This window comes from Aquarana catesbeiana, linkage group LG06, assembly GCF_042186555.1.
Source record: "Aquarana catesbeiana isolate 2022-GZ linkage group LG06, ASM4218655v1, whole genome shotgun sequence".
Lineage (NCBI taxonomy): Eukaryota > Metazoa > Chordata > Amphibia > Anura > Ranidae > Aquarana > Aquarana catesbeiana.
The window spans coordinates 191,600,627-191,617,582 of NC_133329.1; the positions used below are offsets into that span (position 1 = coordinate 191,600,627).

General features: G+C 44.7%; 1 protein-coding gene across 3 annotated transcripts in view; it reads right to left on the reverse strand.

The window, feature by feature from the left end:
* Positions 1-16,956, reverse strand: part of NTAN1 (N-terminal asparagine amidase) — a 1,046,973-nt gene that overhangs the window by 343,728 nt on the left and 686,289 nt on the right. For all 3 annotated transcript variants that reach the window (XM_073591178.1, XM_073591177.1, XM_073591176.1), the window contains one exon: positions 2,618-2,691. In XM_073591178.1, the coding sequence (XP_073447279.1) occupies positions 2,618-2,691 (74 nt within the window). The remainder of the gene's footprint in view (positions 1-2,617; positions 2,692-16,956) is intronic.

The window sequence follows — 16,956 nt, forward strand, 5'->3', positions numbered from 1 at the left end:
GTCTGACAGTGTCTTCTGGTACTCCCCTAGCGAGCAGGGTGAACCCGGGGGTCGTGGGTTCAGCACACAGCTAAGCCCAAACCCTCGTGAGGGGGTCCCTGGCAGAATACCGGCTGACCCTTAGACTCCACGCCCTGGGGGATCCCGTATCACCTGCTCGCCTGTGGGCTCACTGTAGTAGTACCGTGACAGGTAGACTGTTTTTTTAAAGATTACATATTTCAACTGGTGAAATTATTCAATTTCTACTTTTCATTTAAATCAGAACATGATGAGTGGGGAGGTCTCATAAAAGGGGAAGGGTAATGTCACACTCACCTTCTCCCTGATCCAGCGACAGATTTTCTTTCTATTGTGCAGCCGCCAGCATTAGGGATGCCAACGAGCATTTAGGCACTTCCTTAATGGGCTAGACACAAAGGCGATCTGCACTATACGCTCACTACGCTAGCTGTGTAGGGGCCCCCAAGGGCGGATCGGTGCTGCTCCCTGCTGCTCTGCTCCCATTTTCGCTAGCACCACCCCTCCTTCTCAGCCGACAGCTGAAGAGAGGAGAGGGAAACATGGTGATCGCAAATCTTTGCTTGCACCCCCCCCCCCCACTTCTCAGCTGCTCAGCTCAGTGAGAGGAAAAGGGAACATTGTTACCGGCTCTCTGCTTATCCATCCCTGCGGAGGCAGAGCCTAATGTCTGCTGCAGCATAAGCTGGGACTGTGATTGGGCAGGACAGGGATGGGGGAGTGGCCAGCTCGTCGACAGTGCACATGGACACAGACACCAACAACAGATCGGAGAGTGCAGCATGGAGGGTAAGTCACAAATATTTAATGTGTGCTGCTGACTGTGCCCCCTGTGCTGCCTGTACATTTTAGTGGGACTTTATGTATCTCCTTCTTGGATGGGACACCCTAAAATCCTTTTCACACTGCCGCCACTGGCGTCAGCAGTAAAGCGGCGATATTTTTAGCACCGCTTTACCGTCGTTTTAGTGGCGCTATTCGGCCGCTAGCGGGGCGGTTTTAACCCCCCGCTAGCAGCGGAAAAGGGGTTAAAGCCGCCCGCAAAACACAGCCGGAGCGGTGTTTTGACAGTGGTATCGCAGCGCTGCCCCATTGATGGGGAGCAGCATTGGAGGAGCGGGCTTTCACACTGGAGTGAAAGGAGCCACTTTCTTCAGGCACTATGAAGGCGCTATTTTTAGCGCTGTAGCGCCTGAAAACCGCCCGCAGTGTGAAAGGGGTCTTAGGCTGACTATCTGCCTATAATTGAGTTGCATTAAATGGATGACTCTGGGTGCAAATGAGTTACATTTTGGAGAGCCCACTGCCCGCCTCTTCACTATGTAACTCATCCCCATCCACAGCCATCCTCATTCATTTTCATAATGCAACTCAATCATCTTCATCCACACCCAGCATCTACTCCATCCCTGCAATCTCCACAACGCACGCATCCCCACCCAGGCTGAGCAGCATGCATCCCTCCAGTCTCCACAATGCACGCATTCCCACCCAGGCCGAGCACCATGCATCCCTCCAGTCTCCACAACGCACGGATCCCCACCCACACCGAGCACCATGCATCCCTCCAGTCTCCACAACGCACGCATCCCCACCCATGCCGAGAAACATGCATCCCTCCAGTCTCCACAACGCACGCATCCCCACCCACACCGAGAACCATGCATCCCTCCAGTCTCCACAACGCACGCATCCCCACCCACGCCGAGAACCATGCATCCCTCCAGTCTCCACAACGCACGCATCCCCACCCATGCCGAGCACCATGCATCCCCAGGTAGAGGGCCCCTTAGCAGAATTTTGCTTAGGGCCCTAGGGAGGTCAGGATCGGCACTGGCTAGGCAACAGATTGTTCAGCATTCGATAAACAAGTCGCTATGTATAGGTTGAGCCACCCATGCCTCCGGTGTCTGCACCATTGTACCCTCAGTGACCCCTGAACTCTAGTGCCTCCAGCGAATCATGCACTCCTGTGCCTCCAGCAAATCCAGCATTCGTGTACAGCTATAAATTCAAAGAATAGAGTCCGCAACGCCAAACGTCCTTGTTGCTTCTTTATTGGTGCATAAAAAAAGTGAGTAAAAATATACAGGGGCTCACGCGTTCTGGCTTACAAGCCCTGATCACAGCACAATTTTCAAGTTATAAACAGAACATATATACTTGTTTGCCAAACCACACCTTCCAATGAATTATCTCATTGAAACAGCAATTAAGAGACTTGTAGCACTTCGAAATACAAACATGGAAAATACTTTCTAGCAATGAATGTTGTTTGTACACATTATCTGCACAATAGAAAATGACGAAAAAAAATGATAAAACAAGACAAAAAGGTTCCTTCAAATAAACTAAATAAGAAACAAGTCTGCATCATGTCTTAAATTCAAATCATATGTGTAGTCATGCTGGGATATGTAGTTCTATGCTGACAATACAAACATGGAAAATACTTTCCAGCATATTCATGTACAGCTGCTTAGCTTTACTTTTTATTAGAACATGCTTAACCTCAATAAAGAAAAAAGTTAAAGTATACAAAATTACGTGATGCAAACTGCTATCAACATTCTATTACCACAAACCGTGCACTTACTAAGAAGCTGCTGTGATAGTTTTTGTGATAGTTGTCGCTCATCATTAAAGCCTCCAACAATATGTAATTCTAGCCTAAAGAAAGAAAGATATACATGCTAATTAATGTGGGCGGCAAAATTGTATTTTTCATCAAGTTTATAAATGGCTCTTGAACTTTAATTAACTATGAATACCTGCACTCTATGGTGCAACTAAAATACACCTTGTGGTTTTTTTTTAGGTAGCTGCTGTTATACTGTGTTATATTGAACATCAGATAGTGAAAATGAAACATAAATTAGCAGCGCTGCCTATATATCACATATAAGTAGAAAACTACCAAAAACAATTGTCCGCGTGATTGTGTTTACTCCAATGCAAACGTGACACACTCTTGTGCTTAAAAGAAAAAAAATGCTTCCACAAAGGAATGTTTCTCCAAGCAAAGACAGCTCACATGGATTCACACCTCACTTATGGAATTGACCCCTTGTTAAATAAAGTGTAAAATTTGGCATTTCCTCTCGCTTTTTGTCTATGTTTAGCAGAACATATAGAACAGTGAATCTCCCCAGTCAGCACACTAATAGCAATAAATAGCATTAAAATTACATGCCACCACAGCTGAAGCTTAGTAAGCTGCAATAATTAACACTTGGTTTTAATACCGCTTTAAGAGCATTTGCTATACTAATATTAATAATTTCCCAGACTGTTGAGCAAATATATAACATTTGTGTAAAGTATGGCGCCAGCCAGTGGCAGCCCCTTCATACCAGTGCCCTTTAAAAGTGTCCAGGCGCCAGTCTATTGGATATAGCTGATTGCAAGCTGAGAAGCTGATTTGCCCTTATTTAGGGAGTGTTCGGGGCGCAAGCGATGCGCCCGCAAACACTCCCACTCTTCACTGATTTGTCTCTGGCCTCCTTTCCTGTATTTTAATAGGCTGGGATCGGAGGACGGTGGGCGGGTGCTTTTTTCAGCACCCCTGCATCACTTCCAGTTTCCCGGCTCACTGCTATGTGGAGTGGACAACGGATCTACCATCTGAGACTGCCAGTGCGACCGCGTGGAAGGCCCGAGCAGTGCGGCTCCTTAACGGTAGGTAAGCTCCTATGCAGGGCCATTACAAGGCATGGGCGGAAGGGATACATGCCCTGGGAGAAGCATCTCTGTATCTCTGCACTTGGAGTTGGAGCAGCTTGTCCTCTCTTCTTCAACAGTAGCAACATGCAAATGCGGGGAAGTAAATCTTTCACTCACATGATAACAGAGCTCACTGCATACTAGGCCCAGCCTTATTTATTGCTGGACAGACACTGATCTTCCCCTGTGACAGGTTGCCTGAATGCTGCTATCTTCAGCTTTCACTGCACTGTTTGTTGAACTTGTCTCCAGTTACTGAGTTATACTGTCCGCCCCGCAATAAATAAGGTTGAGCCTGAGTGTGCAGTGAAGGTAAGGAGGTTAACCCTTTACTTCCCTGCATTTGTTTTGTTGGGTTCTATTATTACCTACTGGAGGTAGGGTTTAAAGGAGAGGGATCATCTCATAAAACCAGGGCTGGTGCCCCATGCTTCTAGATTAGAAACACCTACTATTTTAGAAGTTGGAATGTAAAATTCAACAGTATTATACAATGATGAGGATAGCGATGATGGGTGTATTATACAATGATGAGGATAGCGTTGACTGGTGTATTATACAATGATGAGGATAGCGATGATGGGTGTATTATACAACGATGAGGATAGCGATGATGGGTGTATTATACAACGATGAGGATAGCGATGATGGGTGTATTATACAACGATGAGGATAGCCATGAAGGGTGTATTATACAATGATGCTGATGGGTGTATTATACAATCATGAGGATAGTGATGACGGGTGTATTATACAATGATAAGGATAGCGATGATGGGTGTATTATACAAGGAAGAGGATAGGTGTATTATACAATGATGAGGATGATGATGAGTGTATTATACAGTGATAAGGATAGCGATGATGGGTGTATTATACGATGAGGATGATGATGACGATGACGGGTGCATTATACAATGATGAGAATAGTGATGATGGGTCTATTATACAATGATGAGGATGGGTGTATTATACAAGGATGAGCATAATGATGACGGGTGTATTATACAATGAGGATGGGTGTATTATACAATGATGATGATGATAGGTGTATTATACAATGATGAGGATAGCGGTGACAGGTGTATTATACAATGATGAGGATGATGATGACAGGTGTATTATACAATGATGAGGATAGCGATGACAATTGTATTATACAATTGATGAGGATGGGGGAATTATTTAATGATGAGAATGATGATGACGGGTGTATTATACAATGATGAGGATGATGATGATGGGTGTATTATACAATGATAAGGATAGCGATGATGGGTGTTGTCAGAATGTTTATACTGAAACAATAAACAGTTTTATACTTATAAAAATAAGCAAGCATCTATGGATAAGGAGATTCCCACTTATTTCCACAAATCAACAAAATAACTCAAATTTGTTTATTCGCGCTAACTCGAAGACAAAAGGAAGGAATACAACAGTGTGCAAAAATATATATGTTTATTTACTAAAAATCAGTGCAGAATGATATCAAAATATAATTGGTTACAAACAAAGAATATGGATCAACATTTCAATAATATGGATAATACAGATAATGAGAAAATAACCAAAGGATGTTGTTTCAAAAATACCAAGGTAGCAAAACTGAGTAATTCCTTGAAAGTAATTAATAGCTCATCAGTGGCTCAGCAGAATGTGAAAACAAAAAGGTGCCAATTTTGACACGTGACCTCTCTGTCAACAGATATTGCAAGCTCAAAATTTACTTTAACAGCACATGGGCAAACGTGTTATTTCATGCACGGAATTGGAGACTTAACCAAGACTTATATTTAAGGGTAAAGGTACATTTCCAATGAATTATTTTATCTTAAGCATATATCATCACTAAACCATTTACTAGAAATTGAAATTAGCTTCAATGAGATTATACACATATGTGTGTATTTTTCTCTTTTGATTGAAAAAACAAACAATTCATACTGCAGTTAGAATTATTCTCAATTCCAATCCTTATGCTACAAAGACTAAATGGTTCAGCCCCATGTAATGTCTAAAAACTTTACAGATAAATAGAAATTTTTACTTTACCAGAAATCTCAAAATCTAAAATCTTTTGTCTGAGAGATGTCAGCTGTTTGTCTCAGTGGACACTTCTTCCCTTCCTTGATTTTTTTTTTCCGTTCTCTCCTCTCTCATCTTTCTTCAAACTCTTATCTCCCAAAAAAGTAGGTATAAAAGTAGTATACAATCCCTCTCCCTCACGGACCTTCAGGCAGTAGCATCAGACATCAAAGCTACGCTTTCTGCTGCTATAACAGACCTGAAGAATGATATCCACTCAATTGCAGCCCGGATGGGAACAATAGAGCATACTGCAACCCTCCATGCGGACGCCATCAGGCAAGTGCAACGGTCATCAGATACAAACCTATCCCACATTCTGGAAAGCCACAGACATCTAGACTATCTCGATAACTGCGGCCGCCGCCACAATATATGGATCAGAGGGATCCCAGAGTCTGTGGATCAACAACACATTGAACAGACTGTAGCAGGTATGTTTAATGAATTGCTAGATAGACTGGCTGACGCTCCCATAGAAGAGGAAAGAATCCATAGAGCGCTCAGACCAAGGGGCCGTGAGAGTTACCCACCCAGGGACATAATAAATTCTCTAATAAAAGAGGCCATTCTCAGAAAGGCAAGAGAACGGAATCAAGTACTCCTTAATGGGATGGAAATTAAACTTTTTTAGGATCTCTCCACCATCACCCTCCAGCACAGGAGAGCCCTATGCCCCCTGCTGGATCAACTATGCACGAGAGGAATTCCATACAGGTGGAAGTTCCCCTTCTGTCTGTCAGCCACGTGGAGAGGTCACACTGCACAACTTTGCACCCCTGACGATCTGCAGACATTTTGCGACACACTCAACATGCCCTTAACAGAAGTCCCTGAATGGTACAGCTCTTTCTCAATTGCAGAAACCTGGATCGAGGTTTCAAACAATTCTACCCCTAAGAGCGCAGAGACAAAGAGAACACAGACGCAGAAACAACTCTAACTCGTCGATTCACACCCCAAATCGCGGAGGAGATGATGACAGAAGCCGGGGCTTATCACCACCTCGACGAAGAGATCGTATGGACACCTGAAGTCCATGCGATCATGAAACATATATTGTTATATTCAAAAAGGGCGGATGACAAAAAGGTGAATTCAGCTTCAATAGCGGAATAATGAGTGTGGGTAACACGCAAGGATTCCTGTTCAGACGGAAAATTATCCAATCTGTTTGTACACATAGCCTTCCATAAAGGTTAGTGAGTCTTGGCTGAATTAACCTTTCTTGTTGAGTATAATCAGTTGTGTTCATGATTTAGGTATATACCGTATTTCTCGACATCCTCGTAAGTTAGGGTGACTATTAAAACAAGCTAACCGTGTATTGGTCATAAAGTCTGTCTAATCAGTGCAGAGAATGTCCATTGTCCGCACAACCCAGAGGGCAATGTCCATACTACATCAACATGCAGTTGATGATTTGAAAATTAGTTTAGATAAAGAGAGTTATACAATAGAGGCACTCAAAGAGGAGAAAAAGGGGTATGTTATCCACCCAATGAATATGGAAAAATTTAGAGTATAGCCTCATATAAAAAACATAATTAGTCATAGCAACATACCATAATCCAGGTTATTATAGAGAAACAGGAGGGGGTGGGGGCAAGGGGATAGTTGCTGAAGCTGACCCTATAGCACTCCTGCCCAATTAATTAATGGACTATCTTGGTACTGATAAAAAATAATATGCATTGTTATGTAAACAGGAGGTTTATTACATATAGAGAAGCATACAGTTCAGGGGCGGATCCAGGGGGGGGGCAACGGGGCAATTGCTCCCCCCGAGAAATATTACTGACTGCCGAGTGTCTCTCTCACTGTTTAGAATCAGCAGCAGCGCCGGTGTTGTTGAACGGCCACGCTTCTGGCCTGGACTCTCACTGGTTGCTAACGCCTGCCCACCTGGCGTGTAGCAACCAGTGATGTCATGTCAGAGCCAAGGAGGAGGAGAGGGAGGTCCCAGCTTTCAGAGTGGAGCGAGCGGAGGAGGATTTAACTTCTTCCTCCTCCACGCCTAGTGTGTGAATGATGGCTCCACCCACCTCCTCCCTCTATTTTCTCCAGGGACAGCTCCAGCGTGGCGTGAGTGAGTGAGGGGAACTTCCTTGGCTAACGAGAGGTGAGAGGATTGTATGCACTATGCATGCCACTTTTCCCTTAACATATGCAAACAGCATGCCTACCGATGCCTGACTCCTATCACAGCATCTGTTACACTGACACAGATCCTCAGTGTCTGGGAGCTGTCTGGGGGAGGGGTGCTGATGTTCTCCTGACCAGCAGGAGCCCGGGAGGAAGGACATCTTACATGCTGTTATGATAAGGTTAGTACATTTGTTAGGGAGGTGTTGTGTAATTATTGTGCTAGGGGACAGACTGCTGCTTCCCCCCATGTAATGTGCTCTCTTGTGCCCAGTGCCCACCATGTCATGTGCTGTGCATTGCAGTGCCCCCATGTAATGTGCTGTGCCCACCATGTCATGTCATGTGCATTGCAGTGCCCCCATGTAATGTGCTGTGCCCACTATGTCATGTCATGTGCATTGCAGTGCCCACCATGTCATGTGCTGTGCATTGCAGTGCCCACTATGTTGTGCTGTGCCTTGCAGTGCCCCCATGTAATGTGCTGTGCCCACCATGTCATGTTCATTGCAGTGCCCCCCATGTAATGTGCTGTGCCCACTATGTCATGTCATGTGCATTACAGTGCCCCCATGTAATATGCTGTGCCCATTATGTCATGTGCTGTGCATTGCAGTGCCCCCCATGTAATGTGCTGTGCCCACATTGTCATGTCATGTGCATTGCAGTGCCCCCATGTAATGTGCAGTGCCGACCATGTCATGTGCTGTGCATTGCATTGCCCTTCATGTGATGTGCAGTGCCCCCTATGTCGTGCTGTGCGTTGCAGTGCCCACCATGTAATGTGAAGTGCCCACCATATCATGTGCTGTGCCTTGCAGTGTCCACCATGTAATGTGCAGTGCCCACCATGTCATGTGATGTGCCATGCAGTGCCCACCATGTAATGTGCAGTGCCCACCATGTCATGTGATGTGCCATGCAGTGCCCGCCATGTCATGCACTGTGCCCGCCATGTAATGTGCAGTGCCCACCATGTCATGTGATGTGCCATGCAGTGCCCGCCATGTCATGCACTGTGCCCGCCATGTAATGTGCAGTGCCCACCATGTCATGTGATGTGCCATTCAGTGCCCGCCATGTAATGTGCAGTGCCCACCATGTCATGTGCTGTGCCTTGCAATGCCCGCTATGTAATTTGCAGTGTCCACCATGTCATGTGCTGTGCCATGCAGTGATCCCACCATGTAATGTGCAGTGCCCACCATGTAATGCGCTGTGCCATGCAGTGCCCACCATGTCATGTGCAGTTCCCACCATGTCATGTGCTGTGCTGTGCCCACCCTGCCATGTGTTGTGCCCAGCATGTAGTGTGTTGTGCCCACTGTGTAATGTGCTGTGCTGTTCAGCAGTGCCCACCATGTCATGTGTGGTTCCTAACATGTAATGTGCAGTTGCATTGCCCACCATGAAATGTGCTATGCCATGCAGTGCCCACCATGTAATATGTTGTGCCCACCATGTAATGTGCTGTGCCATTCAGTGCCCACCATGTAATGCACTGTGCCCACCACGTCATGTGCTGTGCCATGCAGTGCCCACCATGTAATGCGCTGTACCCACCATGTAATGTGCTGTGCCATGCAGTGCCCACCATGTCATGTGCAGTGTTGTGCCCACCATGTCATGTGCTGTGTTGTGCCCACCATGTCATGTGCTGCACCATGCAGTGCCTACCATCTAATGTTCTGTACTCACCATGTAATGTGCTGTACATTGTCCACCATGGCATGTGCTGCGCAGTACCCACAATGGAATGTACTATGCAGGGCTCACCATGTCATTTGCGATGTCCACTATTTAATGTGCTGTGCTCACAATGTAATGTGCTGTGTCGTGCAGTGCCCACCATGTCATGTGGTGTCATGCAGTGCCCACCTTCTCATGTGCTGTGCAGTGCCCACCATGCCATGTGCAGTACACACCATATAATATGCTGTGCCCACCATATAATGTGCAGTGCCCACTTGTAATGTGCAGTGCCCACCATGTCATGTGCTGTGCCCATCATATAAGGTCCTGTGCCCACCGTGTGCATGTGCTGTGTTGTGCCCACCATGCAATGTGCTGTGTTGTGTAGTACCAACCATGTCATGTGCTGTGCCCACCATATAATGAACTGTGCCTACCTTGTAATGTGCTGTATTGGGCAGTGCCAACCGTGTAATGTGCTGTGCCCACCATGTAATGTACTGTGCTTTGCCCACCATTAAATGTGCTGTATCCATGTATCCACCATGTAATGTGTTGTGCCAACCATGTAATGTACTGTGCTATTCCCCCCCCCACCCGTGTTATGTACTATGCTGTGCCTCCCATAGACTCACTCACTCACTCCCACCCCCCTCTCTCTTTCACCCCCCTCTCTCTCTCATCCCCTCTCTTTCGCCCTGTTCTCTCTCTCACCCCCTTCACCCCCTACCACCCTCTCTCTCTTTCACCCTCTCTCTATTCCCCTTTTTCTCACCCCCTCTCTCTCTCGTCCCCTCTCTCTCACCCCTCTCTCTCGTCCCCTCTCTCTCACCCCCTCTCTCTCGTTCCCTCTCTCTCACCCCCTCTCTCTCTCTTATTCACCCCCTTTCTCTCTCTTTCCCCCTCCCTCTCATCCCCTCTATTTCAACCCCCCCATCTCGCTATCACCCCCTCCCCCTCTCTCAACCACTGTCTCACACCTCTCTCTCTTTAATTTAAATTTAACAAAAAATTGTTTGTGTTTTCATTTTATTTATTTCCATAAAAAGGCCCACCAAAACCCTTACTTAGCACCAGGTTGCTCTTAATCTGGCCCTGTAAGCAACACCTTTTTTTCTGCCAGTGCCCCTCCCGAGACTGGACTCTGGATCCGCCCCTGATACAGTTTACATTTAAAATTGAAAACACAGATACTCAGGGTTCCCCCAAGGGGTATCTGTAGATACAGATTATAGATTCATATGAGTATCTACTAGTTTTGCGGTGTTGTACCACTTCCTCAGGAGAACCAATCTATAAGACAAATAATACAGTAAAATAAACATAATATGGTTCGACAATAATAATACAGCGTATAAAATATAAGTAGCAGAAGTAGCTTACTCAATGAATAGATGGTCATGTGCGGAAACAGGCCGCCCAACAAAGTTCCCCCCGCGGCGGACAAGGGGGATTGTGCGTAAATCTCTAAATAGAAGGCATAATATTGGTGGAAAGTCCAATATGTTGTACTTGGGTTGGTCTGTTTCGGCATGCCTCTCAATGCCATTCAGTGCTGCCTATCAGTGCAGCATCATCAGTGCCCATCAGTGCATTAACTGTTTGCAAAATTTTATAACACATTTTTTTTTCAAAATGTTCTGTCTTTTTTTGTTTCTATAATAAAAAAAAAAAAAAAAACAGTGGTGATTAAATACCACCAAAAAAAGTTCTATTTGTGTGAAAGAAATTATACAAATTTTGTTTGGGTACAGTGTTGCAAGACCGTGCAATTGTCACTCAAAAGCCTCATACACACGATCGGACTATACAAACTTTCCCGTGGATTTCTGTACAAAGGGTATTGGCTGTGAACTTGTTAAGCATACACACGGCAGGACTTTTTAGGCAACAAACACGAAACGTAATGACGTTTCAACATACTGAGGACACTTCAAAAGAGGACGTTCAATTCTCCGGCGCCACCCTTTGGTCAACTTCTGTATTGTCGTCTGATCTTTTGCATCAGTTCTGAGCATGCGTGTTTGTACTTTGTACTAAAGTCCGATGGTTTTGTGTACACACGATCGGACTTGCTGACGGACTTTTGTTGCTGCCAAGTTTGTCTGTTCGCACAGCCAACATTTGCCCAATGAAAACCGAAAAAGTTTGTCCGATGGAGCGTACACACGGTCGGATGTTGCCTTAACACAGCTAATTTGCATGTCCGTTGTCAAAAAGTCCAATCGTGTATATGGGCCTTAAGCGTGACAACGCTGAAAGCTGAAAATTGGCCTGGGCAGGAAGGGGATATAAGTCCCCAGTAAGCAAGTGGTTAACTTTTAGGCTTCATATACATGGGACGTTTTTACAACCTCTCCTGCACGATTTAACTTGACAGATAGTAACCAATGTTTAAAACGTCCATTTTGCCGTGTTTACATGCCACGTTTAGCGGCATTTTGCATTTAGAAGCGTTTTAGACAAAAATTAAAAACGTCTGTAAACGAAACGTGGCTAAATGCGGGTTACTACATTTACAAGCTGTTACAGGTATTTGGGGTTTGAAATGCCTCTGAACATCCGTCCTAAATGTATTTTTTTGCATTCCAAAGAATGCTTCTGAACTCAACTGCCTAGAAACAACTATAAACGACCCTGTACACATGTACTGATAAGATAATAGAGTAGAGTTCAGGGGCAGCTGAAAAAAACGCCCAACTGCTCCTAAACATCCGTTTACCAGCAGCAGTGTATATGAGGCCTTAATAAACGTTATTACACTATCTTGGAATCATACACGTTTCTTCTGGGTTCCGGGGGTTGTTAATGAGAGAAGGAGATCTGGGGGGGGCAGTGATTGGTGCAACTGTATGTGGCAGTATGTACAGCATCTCAAAAAAGTGAGAACACCCTCACATTTTTGTAAATATTTTATTATATCTTTTCATGTGACAACACTGAAGAAATTACACGTTACTACAGCCTTCAAGCTGTGGTGAAACTACAAATCCCATCATGCCTCTTCCTCTAGGAGTCATGCCTGTGATTGTCAGGGTCTTGCAATGTCTCAAAGGACTTGTAGTTTCAAAACAGCTGGAGGACCGAGGTTGCCTACCCCTGCCTTACTACAATGTAAAGTAGTGAGTGTACAGCTTGTATAATCTCAAAATAACTCAACACAGCCATTAATGTCTAACCCGCTGGCAACAAAACTGAGTACACTCCTAAGTAAAAATGTCCAAATTTGGCCCAAAGTGTCAATATTGGCAGGGCCACCCCCATAACAGTGTCCTCTACCACCCTTCACATCACTCCCCCCAAAACGTGCATTCTGAGCGCAACACACTCCTGATCCCTGCATTCTGAGCGTAAAGAACGAAAAGGTTTTGGGCAGAATCGTAGGTTTTTGTCCCTTAGGACTCATTCAGAGGGGTGATTAGTCCCATCCTCTGTGCAGAGCTGCTGGCAGGTTTAATTTGGTGTTGGCACTTTTAAATAAATAAGTTGGTTTTGTGTTGAAATTTAGGCACTCGGGCTTAAAAAGGTTCGCCATCACTGGTATACAGAATCAACATGGTAAGCGATATATTGTGTAATAAATTGATATCCAAAAAAGTTTCTTGTAATCATTTTCCAGCATTACATACACCTTACATAACATCAGATATTGTAAGCAAAGAAAGACCTAGGTATACCTCTAGACATACTGTATATTAACCAATTTGGATGTGTTTTCACTTCTTTTATGTTCCTGTCTTTGTTCCCGGGGCAAAAAATGAAGATAAAGGAAGATTAAACCCCAGGGAGCAAGAAGAGTGCATATTAGCACTACAAAAAATGAAAAATGAAACCCAACAAAAAACATATAATATAAGGTAACCACTGCATGTCACGTCTACCTGAGTATATATTTATAGCTCTATAGAACCTTGGGTCCATCATTAATAGGCTGATAGTCAGCTAGTGCGAACCTTATCTAGTATTTTAGATTACGGTAAAATAGAAGAATAGCTTCCTCATAAGAATCTATTTTGGACCAGTTGTAATGGGGCCAATTTAGGAGTATCCAACTGTATGGTTAGTGTATTCCCAGTGAGATATCCTGGATTGTGAAGAAATGGCATGCATAATTTGTAAGTATTGATAGAACAATTTATTAGGTAGGCCAAACTCCTCTCTCAACGACGTGCTAGCCCTCCTGAGTCCTTCGACTCCTGCAAGATTTCAAGTTTAATATGAGGGGTCTGCTTCCTCCGGATCAAGGCACGGAATATAGTATTACAATTTTTTTTAAATATGCATCAGTAGCCAAACAGGGACGTTATGGAGAGCATATAAAAGTTGGGGGCCCCAGATCATTTTTATCAAGTTACGGCGGCCAACCACTGTCAATGGTAGCTTGATCTAACCAGCTGTTTTTTGTTGAAACTTTTGAATCAGGGGGTCAATATTCAACTTAACATAATTATCTAATTTGGGATGTACAACTATGCCCAGATATCGAAAAGTCTCCACTACTTTAATTTGTTTGCCATGTGAGGCATAGGTGAACCCATCAGATCCAGAGGTACAGTAGAAATGTGGACTAGTCCCAATTTACAGTATCTTGAAGCCAGAGAAGGATCCAAATCTGTGTATCAAAGCCATGAAATGCGACAAAGAATTGGAGGTGTCTCCCAAGAAAAGGAGGGCATTGTCCGCATATAAAACAAGTTTTTTCTTCCATGTCCCCCCTCCTAAAGCCAATAATATTCAAGATCCCCCTGATAGCTGCCGCCAGAGGCTCAATGGCCAGAGCAAATAATAATGGGGATAATGGGCATCCCTGTCTCATCTCCCTTCGTAGCTCAAAGGAAGGAGATAATGTATTATTTATTCTGAGATGGGCAGTAGGAGCCTTATATAATAATTTAATCCAAGAAATAAAGGTCTTTCCTAAATTGAATCTATAAAGCACTTTCCATAGATATTGCCACTCCACACTATCAAATGCTTTAGCACCATCAAGCGATAATATAGCTTTATTATTTATTGTTGTCTGTAGGGAGTTGCATGTTTAAGTACAATCTGAGAAGGTTTATGTGCCGTGGATCGATTAGGTATAAACCCTGATCACGTACGCTCACTACTTTACATTGTAGCAAAAGTGTAATTTCTTCACTGTTTTCACATGAAAAGATATAATAAAATATTTACAAAAATGTGAGGGGTGTACTCATTTTTGTGAGATACTGTACGTGGATAATAACAACGGTGATTTGATGAGTAATATATATCCTTAAATAATCCAAGGCATATACAACTTGTATAGTTGGTAAGTGTGTATTTTGTACACACTGTGGTGGAGCACTAATTGAAGGAATTCTAAGCACTTTATAATCTGAAGAAACACTGGTTGGAGGATTTAAAAAGGATATACTCACATCTTCATATTTACTTTTATTACTCATCGTTTGTATATCAATTGATTTTTGTGGATTTATGTTTAGTACATATTGTGATTTTTGGTAGATTTGTTTTGAGAGGTTGAGGTTGTGTGCTAGCGCCTGACTTTTCTAATCACTTTTAGCATGCTGAGCTAATTAAAGCTAATGTAACATGTTTACATCAATGCATTTTTGTGCCTCTGCATTTTTGGAAAGGGTCGAGGACTTTTTTCCCACAAAATACAGCATTTTGCATGTAATAGACTTCAATGGACCTGCATCCAAAACGCAAGTACCGCGATTTTGATGTGATATGCGTTTTACGATTTGTGTGGTTTTTTTTAGCTGTACATTCACTGTATATAGCTGGTTGCTGAGGAGTAGGCCAGAAAGTCGGCCCGCCGCGTCCCTAACTGGCTATCAGCCAACAGTTATCAGCTGTCAGCGGGCTTCCCCACTGAATGTAAAAAAAAAAAAAAACGGCAAAAATAAATCGAGATAAAAAACGGCATGAGGTATTTTTGGACATGCGTTTTTACAGCGATGAGTCATCAGCTGTCAGCTGCCACTGAATGTAAAAAAAAAAATTGCTGGCTAAAAAAAAAAAAAACAGCGTGGGGTTCCCCCCCCCAGGTCCATACCAGGCTTGGGTCTATTATGGATTTGGAGGGGACCCCCCACTCCAAAATGAAAAAAAAATGGCATGTGGTCCCCCCCAGAATCCATACCAGACCCTTATCTGAGCATTCAGCCCGGCAGGTCAGGAAAGGGAGGGGGTGAGTGAGCGCCCCCTCCCCCCCACTGAACCATAGCAGGCCACATGCCCTCAACATGGGGGGGTGGGTGCTTTGCACCCCTCACCCCAAAGCACCTTGCCCCCATGTTGATGGGGGGGAAAGGGCCTCTTCCCGACAACCCTTGCCGGTGGTTGTTGGGGTCTGCGGGCAGGGGGGCTTATCAGAATCTGGAAGCCCCCTTTAACAAGGGGGCCTCCCCCCCTATTTGAATGAGTATGGGGTACATTGTACCCCTACTCATTCACCACAAAAAAGTAGTGTAGTGTTAAAAAATACAGTAGACAGTTTTTGACAAGTCTTATTAAAAATATCTTCTTATTCCCCGCTTCTTCCTGCGGTCTTCCTGCATCTTCTCCCGCATCTTCCTCCTCTGGTCTTCTCCTCTTGCTTCTTCTTACGCTCTTCTTCTTTCTTTCTTTCTCCTGTCTTCTTTGTCCGGTGTTCTTCTTCCTCTGCCGCCGCTCCCACCGCCGACCCTCCTCCGATGCTGTGTCCCGCTGATCTGCCCACGCCAATGTCAAGCATTTCTTAGATAGCAATGGGGGTGTGGCCATCAGATGATGCCATCTGGAGACCCCACCCCTTGTGACATCACGGACCCATCATGCCCTGGGCAGTGATGTCACAGGGGACAGGGCTTCCAGATGACGTCATCCGATGGCGACTCCCCCATCGTTATCTAAGACATGCTTGACATCGGCGTGGACAGATCAGTGGGATGCAGCATTGGAGGAGGGTCATCGGCGGGAGCGGCGGCAGAGCAAGAAGCACACCGGACAAAGAAGACAGGAGAAATAAGAAGAGCGAGAGAAGGAGAAGCCCGGAGGAGGAAGACTTGTCAAAAACTGTCTACTGTATTTTTTCACACAAAACTGCTTTTTTGTGGTGAATAGGTAGGGGTACAATGTACCCCATACTCATTCACATAGGGGGGAGGCCAGAATCTGCAGGCCCCCTTATTAAAGGGGGCTTCCAGATTCCAATAAGCCCCCTGCCCGCAGACCCCCGACAACCACCGGGGCAAGGGTTGTCAGGAAGAGGCCCTTGTCCCCATCAATATGGGGGCAAGGTGCTTTGGGGTG